The 18,918-nt window shown below is 47.9% G+C and overlaps 1 protein-coding gene across 1 annotated transcript in view; it reads left to right on the top strand.

The window, feature by feature from the left end:
- The window catches only part of LOC119395174 (nucleolar and coiled-body phosphoprotein 1), a 675,420-nt gene that overhangs the window by 216,846 nt on the left and 439,656 nt on the right, over positions 1 to 18,918 (top strand). The window contains exon 10 of the mRNA XM_049416108.1: positions 11,071 to 11,315. Within this exon, the coding sequence (XP_049272065.1) occupies positions 11,071 to 11,315 (245 nt within the window). The remainder of the gene's footprint in view (positions 1 to 11,070; positions 11,316 to 18,918) is intronic.

Below are 18,918 nucleotides of genomic sequence, written 5' to 3'. Positions count from 1 at the left end.
GCCGGTTCTCTGCGATATCTTTTTTGGCTGAAGTAGATGGGGACTTGGATAATGCTTTTAAAGGGAAGATGTTTTAAACGTTTTTAGATACGTAGATGATTTTTTAATTCTTTTACAGGGAGACCTTACATCCCCTGAAGCTATTTTTTAAACGTTTTTAAAAGACTAGGACGAGGCCTACCTTTCACTGTCGAATTACCGCAAGAAGCTTGTCTGCAATTTTTAGATTTGAGGCTCACGTGGAACGATGAGCACTTTTGCTGGTTTTTTCATCCCCGTGTTAAGAAGGAGCTGTTGCCGTACGACTCTGCCCACTCAAAGATTGTCAAGAGGGGCGTAGCCTCTCTCTGCTGGGAATCGGCGATGAGGAGGTCCTGTCCACACAGCATGCAACGTAGTTTTCATAATCAGGTTAGCCGATTAGAGGCTGCTGGCTTCCCTCCATCGGTCATCACGGCCGCTGCTGAGTCTCTGATGCAGAAGTTTAAACATGGAACATGGGAAGCGACGACAGCTACCCAGCCCTCATGGATTAGGCCACAAGTTGTGCCATACATCCATAAGCTCTCGCACAATTTCAAGAAAGTCGCGGGTAGGCACGGTGTACCGATGGTCTTTTCGGCGCCCGAGAAAATCGGGAAGTTGTGCCAACGTATTTGCGATAGCAAAAAGCGCGGCTGCGAGAAGAAGCATGAGAGGCCTTTTGTAAAATGTTCCACGGGGGTCGTGTACTCGATACCCCTATCCTGCGGCACGGTGTACATCGGTCAAACCGAAAGAAGTGGTAATGGCCGGTTAAGGGAACACGCCGAAAAATTAATAAAACGAGATGACAAGTATGCGCACCTGGTTGCGCATGCTATAATGTGTGGCTGTGACGCAGGATTCTCCGAGACAAAGATTCTGGGCAGAAGCACAAGGAAAACTGCATGTGAAGTGTTCCAGGCATTTTCCATAGAAAAAGACAAGGACCGCTGTGTAAGCACCCCGTCGCTATCTCTGTTTCCCAGTGAATTTCACTTCATCAGCTCTAGACTGTGATATGGAAGGAGCAGGAAGGAAATGTATGTCTTGATTGTGTGTGTGTTGGCCTTATCTGATGTTAATGCGCGCATGTGCCACATGTATATATTCAAGCCCGTGCGATGAATAAATCAGTTGGAAGTGAGCGCTGTGCGTGGTTGGTGTCTGGGTGTGTGAATGTGTCGTGTGGTTGCGCTCTAATTAAGTTTTGAATACGACCAGACGAGTTTTCGTCGAACTCTTGATTTCATTACCACCTGTTATATGTGTTCGTCACACAGTCACGTCGCGCGATACCAATTTTGGTATATATCAAGCTAGCGAAACGGCCACCAGCGCCCCATGAGCGTGGCACGTATGTCATGCTGTGCATGACATGCGTCTCATGATTTTCATGTTACCACCTGTTATATGTGTTCGTCACACAGTCACGTCGCGCGATACCAATTTTGGTATATATCAAGCTAGCGAAACGGCCACCAGCGCCCCATGAGCGTGGCACGTATGTCATGCTGTGCATGACATGCGTGTCATGATTTTCATGTTACCACCTGTTATATGTGTTCGTCACACAGTCACGTCGCGCGATACCAATTTTGGTATATATCAAGCTAGCGCAACGGCCACCAGCGCCCCATGAGCGTGGCACGTATGTCATACTGTGCATGACATGCGTGTCATGATTTTCATGTTACCACCTGTTATATGTGTTCGTCACACAGTCACGTCGCGCGATACCAATTTTGGTATATATCAAGCTAGCGAAACGGCTGCCGGCGCACCATGAGCGTGGCACGTAAGTCATACTGTGCATGACATGCGTGTCATGATTTTCATGTTACCACCTGTTATATGTGTTCGTCACACAGTCACGTCGCGCGATACCAATTTTGGTATATATCAAGCTAGCGAAACGGCCACCAGCGCCCCATGAGCGTGGCACGTATGTCATGCTGTGCATGACATGCGTGTCATGATTTTCATGTTACCACCTGTTATATGTGTTCGTCACACAGTCACGTCGCGCGATACCAATTTTGGTATATATCAAGCTAGCGAAACGGCCGCCGGCGCACCATGAGCGTGGCACGTAAGTCATACTGTGCATGACATGCGTGTCATGATTTTCATGTTACCACCTGTTATATGTGTTCGTCACACAGTCACGTCGCGCGATACCAATTTTGGTATATATCAAGCTAGCGAAACGGCCGCCGGCGCACCATGAGCGTGGCACGTAAGTCATACTGTGCATGACATGCGTGTCATGATTTTCATGTTACCACCTGTTATATGTGTTCGTCACACAGTCACGTCGCGCGATACCAATTTTGGTATATATCAAGCTAGCGAAACGGCCGCCGGCGCACCATGAGCGTGGCACGTAAGTCATACTGTGCATGACATGCGTGTCATGATTTTCATGTTACCACCTGTTATATGTGTTCGTCACACAGTCACGTCGCGCGATACCAATTTTGGTATATATCAAGCTAGCGAAACGGCCACCAGCGCCCCATGAGCGTGGCACGTATGTCATACTGTGCATGACATGCGTGTCATGATTTTCATGTTACCACCTGTTATATGTGTTCGTCACACAGTCACGTCGCGCGATACCAATTTTGGTATATATCAAGCTAGCGAAACGGCCGCCGGCGCACCATGAGCGTGGCACGTAAGTCATACTGTGCATGACATGCGTGTCATGATTTTCATGTTACCACCTGTTATATGTGTTCGTCACACAGTCACGTCGCGCGATACTAATTTTGGTATATATCAAGCTAGCGAAACGGCCGCCGGCGCACCATGAGCGTGGCACGTAAGTCATGCTGTGCATGACATGCGTCTCATGATTTTCATGTTACCACCTGTTATATGTGTTCGTCACACAGTCACGTCGCGCGATACCAATTTTGGTATATATCAAGCTAGCGAAACGGCTGCCGGCGCACCATGAGCGTGGCACGTAAGTCATACTGTGCATGACATGCGTGTCATGATTTTCATGCTACCACCTGTTATATGTGTTCGTCACACAGTCACGTCGCGCGATACGAATTTTGGTATATATCAAGCTAGCGAAACGGCCGCCGGCGCACCATGAGCGTGGCACGTAAGTCATACTGTGCATGACATGCGTGTCATGATTTTCATGTTACCACCTGTTATATGTGTTCGTCACACAGTCACGTCGCGCGATACCAATTTTGGTGTATATCAAGCTAGCGAAACGGCCACCAGCGCCCCATGAGCGTGGCACGTAAGTCATACTGTGCATGACATGCGTGTCATGATTTTCATGTTACCACCTGTTATATGTGTTCGTCACACAGTCACGTCGCGCGATACCAATTTTGGTATATATCAAGCTAGCGAAACGGCCACCAGCGCCCCATGAGCGTGGCACGTATGTCATGCTGTGCATGACATGCGTCTCATGATTTTCATGTTACCACCTGTTATATGTGTTCGTCACACAGTCACGTCGCGCGATACCAATTTTGGTATATATCAAGCTAGCGAAACGGCTGCCGGCGCACCATGAGCGTGGCACGTAAGTCATACTGTGCATGACATGCGTGTCATGATTTTCATGTTACCACCTGTTATATGTGTTCGTCACACAGTCACGTCGCGCGATACTAATTTTGGTATATATCAAGCTAGCGAAACGGCCGCCGGCGCACCATGAGCGTGGCACGTAAGTCATGCTGTGCATGACATGCGTCTCATGATTTCATGTTACCACCTGTTATATGTGTTCGTCACACAGTCACGTCGCGCGATACCAATTTTGGTATATATCAAGCTAGCGAAACGGCTGCCGGCGCACCATGAGCGTGGCACGTATGTCATGCTGTGCATGACATGCGTCTCATGATTTTCATGTTACCACCTGTTATATGTGTTCGTCACACAGTCACGTCGCGCGATACCAATTTTGGTATATATCAAGCTAGCGAAACGGCTGCCGGCGCACCATGAGCGTGGCACGTAAGTCATACTGTGCATGACATGCGTGTCATGATTTTCATGTTACCACCTGTTATATGTGTTCGTCACACAGTCACGTCGCGCGATACTAATTTTGGTATATATCAAGCTAGCGAAACGGCCGCCGGCGCACCATGAGCGTGGCACGTAAGTCATACTGTGCATGACATGCGTGTCATGATTTTCATGTTACCACCTGTTATATGTGTTCGTCACACAGTCACGTCGCGCGATACTAATTTTGGTATATATCAAGCTAGCGAAACGGCTGCCGGCGCACCATGAGCGTGGCACGTATGTCATGCTGTGCATGACATGCGTCTCATGATTTTCATGTTACCACCTGTTATATGTGTTCGTCACACAGTCACGTCGCGCGATACTAATTTTGGTATATATCAAGCTAGCGAAACGGCTGCCGGCGCACCATGAGCGTGGCACGTATGTCATGCTGTGCATGACATGCGTCTCATGATTTTCATGTTACCACCTGTTATATGTGTTCGTCACACAGTCACGTCGCGCGATACTAATTTTGGTATATATCAAGCTAGCGAAACGGCTGCCGGCGCACCATGAGCGTGGCACGTAAGTCATGCTGTGCATGACATGCGTCTCATGATTTTCATGTTACCACCTGTTATATGTGTTCGTCACACAGTCACGTCGCGCGATACCAATTTTGGTATATATCAAGCTAGCGAAACGGCCGCCGGCGCACCATGAGCGTGGCACGTATGTCATGCTGTGCATGACATGCGTCTCATGATTTTCATGTTACCACCTGTTATATGTGTTCGTCACACAGTCACGTCGCGCGATACCAATTTTGGTATATATCAAGCTAGCGAAACGGCCGCCGGCGCACCATGAGCGTGGCACGTAAGTCATGCTGTGCATGACATGCGTCTCATGATTTTCATGTTACCACCTGTTATATGTGTTCGTCACACAGTCACGTCGCGCGATACTAATTTTGGTATATATCAAGCTAGCGAAACGGCTGCCGGCGCACCATGAGCGTGGCACGTAAGTCATGCTGTGCATGACATGCGTCTCATGATTTTCATGTTACCACCTGTTATATGTGTTCGTCACACAGTCACGTCGCGCGATACCAATTTTGGTATATATCAAGCTAGCGAAACGGCCGCCGGCGCACCATGAGCGTGGCACGTATGTCATGCTGTGCATGACATGCGTCTCATGATTTTCATGTTACCACCTGTTATATGTGTTCGTCACACAGTCACGTCGCGCGATACCAATTTTGGTATATATCAAGCTAGCGAAACGGCTGCCGGCGCACCATGAGCGTGGCACGTATGTCATGCTGTGCATGACATGCGTCTCATGATTTTCATGTTACCACCTGTTATATGTGTTCGTCACACAGTCACGTCGCGCGATACTAATTTTGGTATATATCAAGCTAGCGAAACGGCTGCCGGCGCACCATGAGCGTGGCACGTAAGTCATGCTGTGCATGACATGCGTCTCATGATTTTCATGTTACCACCTGTTATATGTGTTCGTCACACAGTCACGTCGCGCGATACCAATTTTGGTATATATCAAGCTAGCGAAACGGCCGCCGGCGCACCATGAGCGTGGCACGTAAGTCATGCTGTGCATGACATGCGTCTCATGATTTTCATGTTACCACCTGTTATATGTGTTCGTCACACAGTCACGTCGCGCGATACTAATTTTGGTATATATCAAGCTAGCGAAACGGCTGCCGGCGCACCATGAGCGTGGCACGTATGTCATGCTGTGCATGACATGCGTCTCATGATTTTCATGTTACCACCTGTTATATGTGTTCGTCACACAGTCACGTCGCGCGATACCAATTTTGGTATATATCAAGCTAGCGAAACGGCCGCCGGCGCACCATGAGCGTGGCACGTAAGTCATGCTGTGCATGACATGCGTCTCATGATTTTCATGTTACCACCTGTTATATGTGTTCGTCACACAGTCACGTCGCGCGATACTAATTTTGGTATATATCAAGCTAGCGAAACGGCTGCCGGCGCACCATGAGCGTGGCACGTATGTCATGCTGTGCATGACATGCGTCTCATGATTTTCATGTTACCACCTGTTATATGTGTTCGTCACACAGTCACGTCGCGCGATACCAATTTTGGTATATATCAAGCTAGCGAAACGGCCGCCGGCGCACCATGAGCGTGGCACGTAAGTCATGCTGTGCATGACATGCGTCTCATGATTTTCATGTTACCACCTGTTATATGTGTTCGTCACACAGTCACGTCGCGCGATACTAATTTTGGTATATATCAAGCTAGCGAAACGGCTGCCGGCGCACCATGAGCGTGGCACGTATGTCATGCTGTGCATGACATGCGTCTCATGATTTTCATGTTACCACCTGTTATATGTGTTCGTCACACAGTCACGTCGCGCGATACCAATTTTGGTATATATCAAGCTAGCGAAACGGCTGCCGGCGCACCATGAGCGTGGCACGTAAGTCATACTGTGCATGACATGCGTGTCATGATTTTCATGTTACCACCTGTTATATGTGTTCGTCACACAGTCACGTCGCGCGATACCAATTTTGGTATATATCAAGCTAGCGAAACGGCTGCCGGCGCACCATGAGCGTGGCACGTAAGTCATACTGTGCATGACATGCGTGTCATGATTTTCATGTTACCACCTGTTATATGTGTTCGTCACACTGTCACGTCGCGCGATACTAATTTTGGTGTATATCAAGCTAGCGAAACGGCCGCCGGCGCGCCATGAGCGTGGCACGTATGTCATGCTGTGCATGACATACGTCTCATGATTTTCATGTTACCACCTGTTATATGTGTTCGTCACACAGTCACGTCGCGCGATACCAATTTTGGTATATATCAAGCTAGCGAAACGGCTGCTGGCGCACCATGAGCGTGGCACGTAAGTCATACTGTGCATGATATGCGTCTCATGATTTTCATGTTACCACCTGTTATATGTGTTCGTCACACAGTCACGTCGCGCGATACTAATTTTGGTATATATCAAGCTAGCGAAACGGCTGCCGGCGCACCATGAGCGTGGCACGTAAGTCATGCTGTGCATGACATGCGTTTCATGATTTTCATGTTAATTCCTGGTGTTTATGTTCGTCACACAGTTACGTCGCGAGATACCTATTTTGGTGTACATCAGGCTAGCGAAACGGCCGCCAGCGCACCATGAGCGTGGCACGTAAGTCATGCTGTGCGTGACATGCGTGTCATGATTTGCACTTTAGGACCTGTCACTTATGTTCGTCATACACTCTTGTCGCGCCATACCAATTGTGGTATATAGCAAACTAACGAAACGGCCGCAAGAGCACCAAAACAGTGGCATGTAAATCATGTCGTTCATAACGTGGATATCATGATTTTCATGTTATGACCTGTCATTTATGTTCGTCATAAGGTCATGTTTCGCCATACCAATTTTGTTGTAAATCCTATTAACGAAACGGTCAGGAGAGCACAAAGTCGTAGGCGGCTAGATAGATAGATAGATATATACGTTCAAAGTCGCAGAAGTTCGCTAAGAAATGCTTCGCATTTAAAATTACACCATCTCCCGCTAAAAGGGACCATGTGGCGATGCGAAGCCGGAGCAGTTGCACGATCGCGTTCCGTTGGCGTTCGTTGGGCATGCTACTGACCTCGGATCGTTATTAACGGTGTTATTAACGTTGTAGACGAAGGTGAAACGGTTAACGAAGGTCTTTATTGAGCAGCGTGTAGTACTTGAGGTGTGCACTTTGCTGTAATGAGGATGGCTTTATGGTCGCTGAAGTGAACCGTGAGATTCACTTCAGCGGTGCAGTGGGTGGGTCTTGAAATTCGCGCTGCGCTCTACCAGCTTAGAGGAGGAGGGTAGCGCTTCCGCCGCGAGAGCAGAAGCGAGAACGCAGGGGAAGCGCAAGCAGGGGCTGGTAAAGAAGTGGAGAGAGTAACGCGCAGCTGTTGGAGAAAGGAAGGAGGATAGTTGCGCATGCGTACCACACACGCACCCGAAAGGCCGCCAGGGCTCTGACCGCCCCTAAGAACGCACCACAGCGAGGCAAAGCCAGGAATGGTCATGCGAGCGCCATGACAGCACTCCCCACTACCGCTCCTTCATCCCTGTCAGGAAAGTCGGCCCAGCAGACAACCGAGGTCATCTCGCCGCCAGCCTTGTCGCAAAGGCACCCAGACAGCCAGACACCCTCTCCTCAAAACTCCCTTCTGAAGCCGGCAAGCAGCAGCAACCGGGAGGAATGCTGTACACAGCAGGACAGAAAATTGGCCGCGTATCTACGTGCTTCGCTGCAAATGTCGCCGAAAGACGATAGATGAGCGCTGCGTGAGATATGGGCGCCATCTGGCAATACGTCGGGAAACATGAGTTCGTGGACATGGTCTCCGAGATGGCGGGCGCGACACCCGCCGCGCGCCCGCCATCTCGGAGGCCACGTTGGCAAGAGGGCATGGAGGAGGTTCTTTCCTTTCTCCGTGGCAGAGGAATTTCGTCGGCGTGCATAGCGTGGCATTTTCAGCGCAGCCACATTTTCAGCGCAGCTTAAGAAACTATAGTCTTTAGAATTACGTATCTATGTATTTTCTCTTAAAGCTACACGCCACCAAATACTTACCTAGTGATGTTGCGCCTCGGATATGCGTAATGTTTGCTTTTTGATCGACAATGTGCACAAGCATGAACATAGCCACCAGTTCAAGATGGCTGGGTGTTCGGAGAGTGGTTCATCTTTGGCCAGGTAGCTGAATCGGGTGACAGACAGAAAAAAATTTGTGCGTTTAAGCTCCCCAAGAAAGACTATCGTCTGTAAAACCACTTCGCACCTCCACAGCAGGAGAGTGAGACAAGCAGCCGCGGGTTACCCCAGCACACCGCGCCGCCCTCCTGCTCCCCCGCCGACTCTCCTGCGGACAACAGCCCAGAGGAAACCCGCTTGGTTCGACTGAGTGCGGACTAGCCCACCGCGGGACATACCCCCGAGCAAGAGATGCTTCGCATCTAAAAAACTATAGGAAAATGTTACGTTGACAGGAGTCGAACCCATGACCGCTCGGTCCGCGACGATGGCTGGCGGGCATTTAGCCCACTGAGCTACCGCCAAACACATGACGGAGGCTACATGAATGCGCTTTTTTTTCACGCTCTCCTCTCATAGTGCTCTTGGATGGATGGATGGATGGATGGATGGATGGATGCTATGAGCGTCACTTTATAACGGGGCGGTAACATGTGTGCCACCAGGCTCGAAGAAAAAAACGCGCGTTGCTACGGCCATTCCATTCGGCGCGTTTCCAATACAAGTGTTATTTCGTCAACGTTTTAACACACCGCGAGGTCGTGGGTTTAGCCCAAGCCTCCCTCATAGCATCCATCCATATCGAAAGATAGCTCTCCGACGCTCGCCTGCCTGTTGTGTCGCGTTCCCCACTCGCCCTGTGAGAATTAACGGCCAGTCTAGAGGGAAGGCACGACGCGCGTAGCGTTTCTTTACGCGTTTCACGACGTTTTGAAAGAGTCCATATCGATTATCAGTGTTTATTATGTGCTTGTTGATGTCAACCTTGCGCCGGATTCGCCATATGCGGTTTCCACCTATATGTTAAGAACTGCAGCTACCGCAAGGGTTAAATCATGATCATGGGCGTTATTCTTCGGTACGGAGATGTGCCACAAGGAATCAACGTGAGTGCATCCACATCAAGCGCTGCTGTAGCTGCGAAACAACTGTAGACATTATACAAGCTCTCATATACCAATGCACTATAAACTATCAACTACTTCTGTGACGACACGTTTCACGTTCGTGTTATACCGAAAAGGTGACTGAGGCATCAGCCACCTTTTCTCCGCACGCCTCAATCATCATGTGTGTGCGTGATTGGGTGAGGCTCCTGGCTGACGCCTAGACGTGGCGCACACACCGAGGCCACTGGATTTTTATAATGAAGTTTCATCCTACGCCGCTCTTAATGCGCGAAAGTGGTTACGGGCACCGGCCGTGACGGGCAACTGCGCCCCCAAGATCGGCTGTTTTTATAATCTCTTAGCAGCATTTGGTGTAAAAATCATCTCAATCTCTCATGCAAACGAAAAAGAGGGAATTTTAAAGGCTCATTTTTCTTTTCTAGACACAACATTATTTACAACAGAAAAGGAAGCCAAGGCCGGTACAAGATTTGGAAGGCATATACATGCATTTACAAGATTCACTATGACAGATGCCCACAGCCGTGTTTTACGTTGTGCCATATCAAGCACAACGATGCTAGTGCGAAAAAGGTTTTGGGTATTGCAGGCTAGGCAACAGGCCCACAGAGTACCCGTGGCTTTCTTGGACAAAATATTATCTACTTGAGCTTCGTTCGCTGCGTCACTACCCAACAGCGGCCGACAAAAGCCTTTCAAAGGTGGAAGACATAGTGATGTCGTGGGCCCGATGCCTCACGATGCGTTTGGCCACTCGGAGGAACAACGGAGGTGTATCCTCGAGGTGACGGACCGGTAGGAGCCTGCAGAGTTCAGACTTGTGGCGGATAGTGAACGAGGCCTGCGCAAAGACTCTACCCAGAGCAGAGTACATCTGCTTCGGCAGGGCGGGAGAATGTAGAAGAGGGAGCGCTATAAGAAAAAGTGGTACCCGTTGAGACGAAGACGATTATATTCGAATATCCCTTTGTGTCTGAGTCAGTCTGACGTGTTTCTATCAGTCGCGACGTGCACTGTTCTCGCACGGCAATGCAAAACTACCCTACTTTAAACCTAGCTCACCGCTACGGATTAGCTGGCGTACGCAAAAGTTTCAGGTGAGGGGTAAAACACTGGTAGTGACTTAACATTATCTGTTTGAGCAGTTTCGTTGTTGCCTACATTGGAACAGTGATTCTCACGGCGACTTTGAAGCTCGACCAGTTGAATGTTTTGTTCATACAGGGGTCACTTCTTCAGGCTCGGACCAGAGCAAACTGTTTTCGAAATTGCACATTCCCATGTTCGCAGGTCTTCTCCCATTCGGAAATCCCAATCGATAGCTACTTCGAAGACTTCTAGCAACGCCGGATCGCAACAGCTGCTGTCCCAGCAGCAGCATCAGCAGCAGCAGCAGCAACAACAGCCCCAACAGCATCATAAGCAGCAGCATCAAAAAAACAGGCAGGTCAACAAGCAGCTCAACAAAACATCCAAACAAAAGGAAGAACAAGAGCGAACGCCTCGGATTCAAACGTCACCAACGAAAAAACAGTGTAAGTGGGCATTTCCTTCCACTTTTCTTGCTTACGTCGTAAAAGTATTATTTTCTGGTTTCAAATCAGTATACGTGTAATGCGATTTACATATTAGTTTACGTGCACGTTAAAGAACCCCAGGTTTTCGGTATTTGCGGAGTCCTCCAGTAGGGTGTCCCTCATGATCATATCACTCTTTCGGGACGTAAAACCCCAACAATCATTGTTAAAAATACACAAGTGAACTACTTTTTATTTTCGAGTGATCTGTAGTGCTTATATGTGTCTTTCGTAAGCTTGAAGCAGGCGCAAAGAACTCTTTAGCTTGTCTGTGAGAAGCGCCGCAGTGGCTGCCCTTGTGTTTTACGCTGTCCAGCGAAAGGGAAGGTGAAAGTTGCGGTTTTCTTGCGCATGGTTCGAAAGAAACAGATAAGTACGAAACATCGCACGACAGGCAGCTGAAGTGATGCAAGAAAAGTCCACGCGACCTACGTAGCTAATGAAGTTACGTAGCGACATCACTATGTGACGTCACGACACAGATTGCAGAAATAGGTGATACTATGACATCATCGCGAGGTCAAGTGATGGCGCCATCACGTGGCATTGTCGCCTGATCAAAGGTCGGAGGTAGTGCAACACCACGCGAGGTGCAGAAATCTTCAGGGGGGAGAAATCGACCGAGGCTTACTGCGTGTCTTGTCTGCTGTGAGAGACCGACGTGTCGAGAGGTGAACATCTTACGTCGAGGGCAGCTTCAGTGCGAGAAAGATACGCTTTCCACTAAAAATAAAATTAAGGCAGCGTCGCATTAGTGCTGCCAAGCCAGAAGGAATCTAGACCAGTGCGCCGGTGTCTCCAGTGGCGGCGCGCTACTGTAGAGGGGAGGGGGAGGAGGTAGTCCCTTGAATTTGGCAAATAAGAAAATACAAAAACCGTGGAAGCGGGCTCGCCTTTTCTCTGGAAAGCTGCATCGTCTCCGCTGTTAAGAGTTGGTGCGCAGTAAGAATAGAATACTGCGGCACCTAGTTCAGTGTCCTTTCTTCAATGTTTGTTTCTATATGAACACGAGTAAAAATGAAAGGAATAAAGTGTACGAACGCATCGATATATTTATTTATATATGCATGGTGTAGTACGTTCCGGACTCCAAGAATATACTATCCAGCGATTTGGGACGTCGCCATTTAATGCTTGAAGACGCCTTAGCGTTGAGGTCGTTCAATAGTCGTGAGACTTCTGGAGGGGACAAAGATAAGAAAAGTTGGTAAACTGATGTGTTTCATGTTCAGACCTCCCGTTCGGATTCAAAGAAAAGACAAATGGCCGCGCGCCGCAATGACGCACTAGTCTAGCTGGGAAGCCTTCTTTGTCTACCAAAAAAGGGTCATCATCATGCACAGGTATGTGCCACAGAAATTGGGGAAATCGCACAACTCACCAATGGTCCAATAAAAATGGAGAAGGCAACAGTTAGCCCAACAACAAATTGCAGCGAAGCGACGGCGGCGAGCCGAAGATCCTGAGTACGTACAACGAGAGAATACTAGGTAACGGAAAAGGCAGCGGCGGCTGCGGGAAGACCCCCGAAGCGATGGGAGGCCTACGCCAACGGTGACGTGCCCGTAGATATCTGAAAGGGACTAATGCTTGGTTTTAGCGCGAGTTTCTTTCTCTGCAGTTTGAACATCCATGTCGTCCGTAACTGTCTTTGGTTTAACTCGAACCTCTCTGCGCTTAGAATCAACGTAGAAATAACCTAGCATCACCTAACTAAAGCCTAGCAACGACCTTGAAACAACCCAGAAACAACCTGCATCACCGAGCTAAGGCCTAGAAACAACCTCAAGCAATTAGATGAGTCTTCAGAATCGTCCAGTTTCGCTGTTTCGAGCCTTGCGCGGCTTAGTGCAAGCTTCGCGAATTTTTTCCTATTCCTTATCCTTCTCTGTTTCTTTCTCGCCCATTCTTGTCTTTTTTCCTTTCGTTCTTTCTTTCTTTCTCTCTCTCTGTTTCTCGCTTCCACTTTCACACCCAGCAATTCAGGACATCGCTTTTAGTTCACCGTTTTTCACACCACGCGTACAGATCTTGAATATTCAAAATTCGCGCGATGACGCCGACAGCGTAGCGCCCACAAAGACAGACGACAATATAGGCTTTCACCGCCGAGCGCGAACCGGCAATCGCCGACTGATAACGACAACGCATACGACGAGCGGGCGAGTCCTCAACAGTGAATCGGCAGTTTTGTGTCACAGTGGCTCGTTGCTTCATCGATACGACGGAATCTGGAAAGGGCGTCCTGCCCTTCCTCTCGTCTCCAGCCCCTTCAATATTTTTCATCCGATCGTACTGCCGTTGGCCTCCCCTGGTTCCTTTTAAAGTTGGCGAGAATGCCTTCGGTCTCTCTATAGTGTTTTGAATCGCTGAAGCTAATATTGAGAAATACTACCATCTTCAATTATGATGGTCGCGTTGTTGCAGAAAATGCATGCTCGGGATTGACTTTCCTAATTTTATTGGCGTCATTTCACAAACCCACGATATTGCACAATTGGGTGAAAGCGCCAAGCCACGTGTTAAAGTCGCTGAGAGCAACTTCGTTTTAGTGAGCTGAATAAGCGGCATAAGTAAAGGCACGCATTTGTTTAAAAACTGATTAATATTCAGTAACCTTCTTCTTTAAAGCATTTTATTTAAGGGGATTTCGCTTGAACCACATTGCTTCCGTTTCTCAAGCTCACAATAAAATGCGCTGCAAACAATTTATTTTGTTAAGCGCTTGGCACGCTACAGAGCCCAATCTCGCGTTTCTTCTCAGTGTTTCTGAAAATACAATAAACGCGAATAGACTGTTGTATACACGACCCAGAAACCCACCTCGTTGGCACAGTGGATATATGCTGGTAGGCAGATTTGTTCGAAGTCATACATTGAAACCGCGCCCTCGCGGCAAGTGCAAACAAGACAAAAAAAGAAAAACAAAAACCGCAGCTTGCACGTGGCGCAATGCTGGTACCAACAGCGTTCGAACTATCTTTTAGTTTTGCTAGTGATGTCAAGCTTTTGCTAGACTTGCTAAGTTTTTGCTATTAGTACTAACTCTGGTTAGGGCTTGGCTATCCTACTCCAGTATCGGCCGGTTCGTAATAATAAACAGCGCGAAAGAAACGGAAAACCAAAAATTGGCCGCATCTCTGCGTGCTTCGCTGCAAATGTCGTCTAAAGACTATATGGACGCCATCTGGCAATACGTCGGGAAACATGAGTGCTGCCTTGCGGGCTGGTAGTCCCGGCGCAGCAGCGGGCGAAGACCGTCGGTGACCAACGCGAACGGCGGGGACGCCAGCCAGCCCGAACACGCGGTTTGGCGCGAAGCGCTGAAGCAGAAGAAACGTCCGCACTCAACGAGTACTCTCCACAGAGTCTTTTATTTACACGTCGCCTGGGTAAACCAGAAATGCCAGAGCGGCGCCCCATGGGATTCGTACAGTGCAATACAGAACCGAAACCGAAACACAATAGTGAACTCGTGCATAGGGCACGGAGGAAGGCAAGTTTCAGCGCAGTCGCATTTTCAGCGCAGCTTAAGAGACTAAGGTCTTTAAAATTGCGTATGTATGCATTTGCTATTAAAGGAACACGCCACCTAATACTTACCTAGTGATGTTGCGCCTCATATATGCGTAATGTTTGCTTTTTGATCGACAATGTACACAAGTGTGAACCTAGTCAGCCGTTCAAGATGGCTGGCCCTTGGGTAAGTGGTTCAACTTTGGCCGAGTGGCTGAATCGAGTGACGTGCCGATAGACAGACAGAAAGACAGACCAAAAAATTGGCCGCGTATCTGCGTGCTTCGCTGCAAATGTCGTCTAAAGACGATAGAAGAGGCGCTACGTGAGATATGGACGCCATCTGGCAATACGTCGGGAAACATGAGTGCTGTGTTGCGGGCTGGTAGTCCCGGCGCGGCAGGCGAACCCCGGCGGTGACCGACGCGACCGGTGGGGACGCCGGCCAGCCCGAACAAGCTGTTTGGCGCGATGCGCCGAAGGAGAAGAAACGTCCGCACTCAACGAGTACTCTCCACAAACTCTCTTATTTACACGTCGCCTGAGTAAAACAGGAATGCCAGAGCGGCGCCCCATGGCATTCGCACTGTGAAATACAGAACCGAAACCGAAACAAAACATGACCTTGTGCAGAGGGCACGGAGGAAGACAAGTTTCAGTGCAGTCGCATTTTCAGCGCAGCTTAAGAAACTAGGGTCTTTAAAATTGCGTATCTATGTATTTTCTAATAAAGGAACACACCGCCTAATATTTACCTAATGATGTTGCGCCTCAGATATGCGTAATACTTACGTTTTGATTGCCAACGTTCACAAGTATGAACAGCCGTACCAGTTCAAGATGGGTGGGCGGTAAGCAAGTGGTTCAACTTTGGCCGGGTAGTTGAATCGGGTGACGTGCCGACAAACAGAAAGACAGACCGAAATTTCTGCGTTTAAGTTCCCCAAGAAAGACTATCGTCTTTAAAATTTCTCCGTTTAAGTATCCCAAGAAAGACTATCGTCTTTAAAAGGAAGAACTACACAAGACAAGCGCCCCTTTTGATTCTCGTTTTCTTCTGGCCGGTTCCCCACACTACCTACGCAGTGTCACGCGTTTTTGGCGGCAACGAGTCACGCACTAGCTGTTACGTGATATTATGATTTTAATCACGTGACTGGCTGTTAAGTGGTTTTAGGCGGGAACATATCAAGCGACCGGTTATTGCTCTTTTAGTCACGTGACTAGCTGTTACGTGATGTTTGTTATGCAATTTTAGTTATTTGACTAGCTGTCGCGTGATGTTACGTGATTTTTAGTCACATGAATACGTTACGCGATGCAATGTGATTTTAGTCACGCGACTATTGCTGTTACGTAGTTTTCAAACACGCCACGTGAGTTGATGTTACGTGGTTTTAGCGGGAACATGTCCCGTGATTAGTTATGTGATCTTAGTCGCGTCACTAGGTACGTGACTATTCGCGTGGCTAGTTGTTGCGTTATGTTACGTGCTTTTAGTCACGTGACCGCCCTTTACATACTTTTGGTGGAACAATACATTAAAGGGAACGCCGACGTCACACCTTTCGGCCCATTGCAGATCATTTCAATGCAAACCGTTTTTCAGTAACACTGTTATTATGCTGAAACATAAAGACAAAAGGGCGCGTGAGCTAGCTGAAGCGTTCTTTATCAGAAATGAGGGCAATGATCGTATATCTGAACCGTCTGTTTGTCGACTAGGTTGCGACGTACGCAAGCTCAACCATTTCTTTGACATCACCTAAATTTTCTGGGCAGGCTTGTGTTGGTTTTCGCCGTGTTCTCTTTTTGTTTCATTAAAACTTCAGTTGTTAGGCAGCGCTCGTACTGTGTCCTTCCTTTCTTGTGTTCCGTCTTGTTTACGCTGACTTTTTTACAGTATGCTTCAGTTCCAACTCGCCCACCTCTCTACCTTACTGCAATATCTTTCCGCAACTTTCACGGGCATGCCTTCCTGCATTTATTTTATTGTTTTGAGGAGCACGCAGGCATTTTTTCTTGGTAATAAACCCCAAATGCGCCAGCAAAAAAAAATCGAAGGACACTTTGTAAATGGCAAAGTGTGTTTCGAGAGCGTGGGACCACTCGACCGACTCTGCCATGTCTTTGGGTTTTCTTTTTGCTTTTTCATGCATGTATAGCGTTCGGCATACCGTTTGGTATCGGGGGAATCCACATTCTTGGGGCGCTTCTCCGAACCGCTTGCCGTATCGCTTGCCGTCGCCCCTGCCCATCTCCTGCGAAAGACAGTCGCACTGGCTGGTTTCCGCTCAAACTGCAAGTACTGTTTGTCGGCGTGTATACGCACCACGCATATTATTACGCTCTTAAAAGAAGGTTCAGTGGCGTAAATCTTGGGGGGTCAGGGGGGTCCTGACCCCCTTGTGTTCAGGCTGGGGGGACACCCCTTGCAAGTGTCCCCCCTTGAAAGTTACCTTTGAAATGTCATATTTGAATTGCTTGGCAGTTAAGCACAGTGCACTCTCCATAAATTCAACTCTGAAGCCCTACTAATAAGTAGAAAAAAAGAACACGAGGAGGGAAAGCTGTTTCAAAAGGGTTTTCTGAAAGGCCCCGCCACGGTGGTCGAGCGGTTATGGCGCGCCACCAGAAGGGCGCGGTATCGAATCCTGGCTGCATTTTTGATGGAGGCTAAAATGCTTGAGGCCCGAGTACATGGATTTAGGTGCACGTTAAAGTTGGTCGAGATTTGAGGAGACCTCGTCTACGGCGTCGCTCATAATCATATTGTGGTTTTGAGGCGTTAAACGCCAGATATTATATTATGAAATGCTACGGGTGACTTCTGATGTGCCGAAAGTGTTCATTATGCTGGCCTTTGAAGCGCAAAGCAAACAATTCCCGATCATCTACCGTTATTTATTTATGTAGACGATGGACTAGAAGCCACTGACAATGAAGTATGAAGGCGATTTCTCGAATACAATTGTGTTATAAAAAAATAACTCGTGAATATAAACGCGCTTTACAAAAGAACGATTCCCGCGTAAAGTCGTGGGATGCTAACAGGATACACGGTTGGAGCTGAAGGTAAATAAAAGCATTTGCTTTACGCGTTAAAACAAAAAAGTGTTAGGATTTTCAGTTGATTATTTAACCCGAATGACATATCAGCTACATATATGCTAGAGCCTATACGTATACGAGTTGCACATAGACACTAATTTTGCCAGCTATTGGCTGCTCACGCCCACGCTCCTATCCTCCTTAATTTATTTGAAAACACTATTTTGAGTTTTCGGTATAATAAATCAGTAATAAAGTTAAAAATAATTAAAAATGTATATTTATGAAAAACAAGATGGCCGCCATGGCATCAAGATGAGTGTCGCCCCTTGAGATTTTTCTGGATTTACGCCACTGAGAAGGTTGCAGTACTTACTAACTTCAGTTTACTAACTACTTGTCACATATGTTACAACCCTGTTAGTAAGTACACTTAGTAACGGGGAGGTTAGTAACCGTTACTGCCCTCGCCGTTACAGATGCAATTAGTAATGGTTACTACCCTACTCGTTCCTAACTAGTAAAACATAGGTAGGAACGGTTACTACCCACAAAAAAACGTAGTAACCGCGATCATTTCGCCTCACGAATCACCTGTTTTTGTACGGTCAAATTCCCGAGCATACACGACACGTATTATTCATGAGCGTTTCCAACAGCATGCCCGTACCCCTGGGAAATGCAGCTGGGCCCGGTGAGCAGCTAGATTTTAGAATGAATAGTTTACGATGCGCGCCTGTATCTATACAGCGTACAATTTTGTTAGGTGCGCGTGCTCACATAGCGTAGTAGGACTTTTAATCAAGCATATTCGGACATAACAATACCAAAGACGGGGTACTAAGCTTACTGATATCGCCTCAGTGAACTTGAATGGATCCATAAGGTAGTAATATGTTGAAAAAAGCTCGTAATAATTACGCCTGAGGATCGTTCAAGAAGTTCGTTTAACAGATCCATGGCAAAACATTAGTAACGGTACTTAAGACGTAGT

This window comes from Rhipicephalus sanguineus, chromosome 5, assembly GCF_013339695.2.
Source record: "Rhipicephalus sanguineus isolate Rsan-2018 chromosome 5, BIME_Rsan_1.4, whole genome shotgun sequence".
NCBI lineage: Eukaryota > Metazoa > Arthropoda > Arachnida > Ixodida > Ixodidae > Rhipicephalus > Rhipicephalus sanguineus.
Note: the sequence above shows the minus strand (reverse complement) of the source record. Positions and strands in the feature narration are given on the sequence as shown.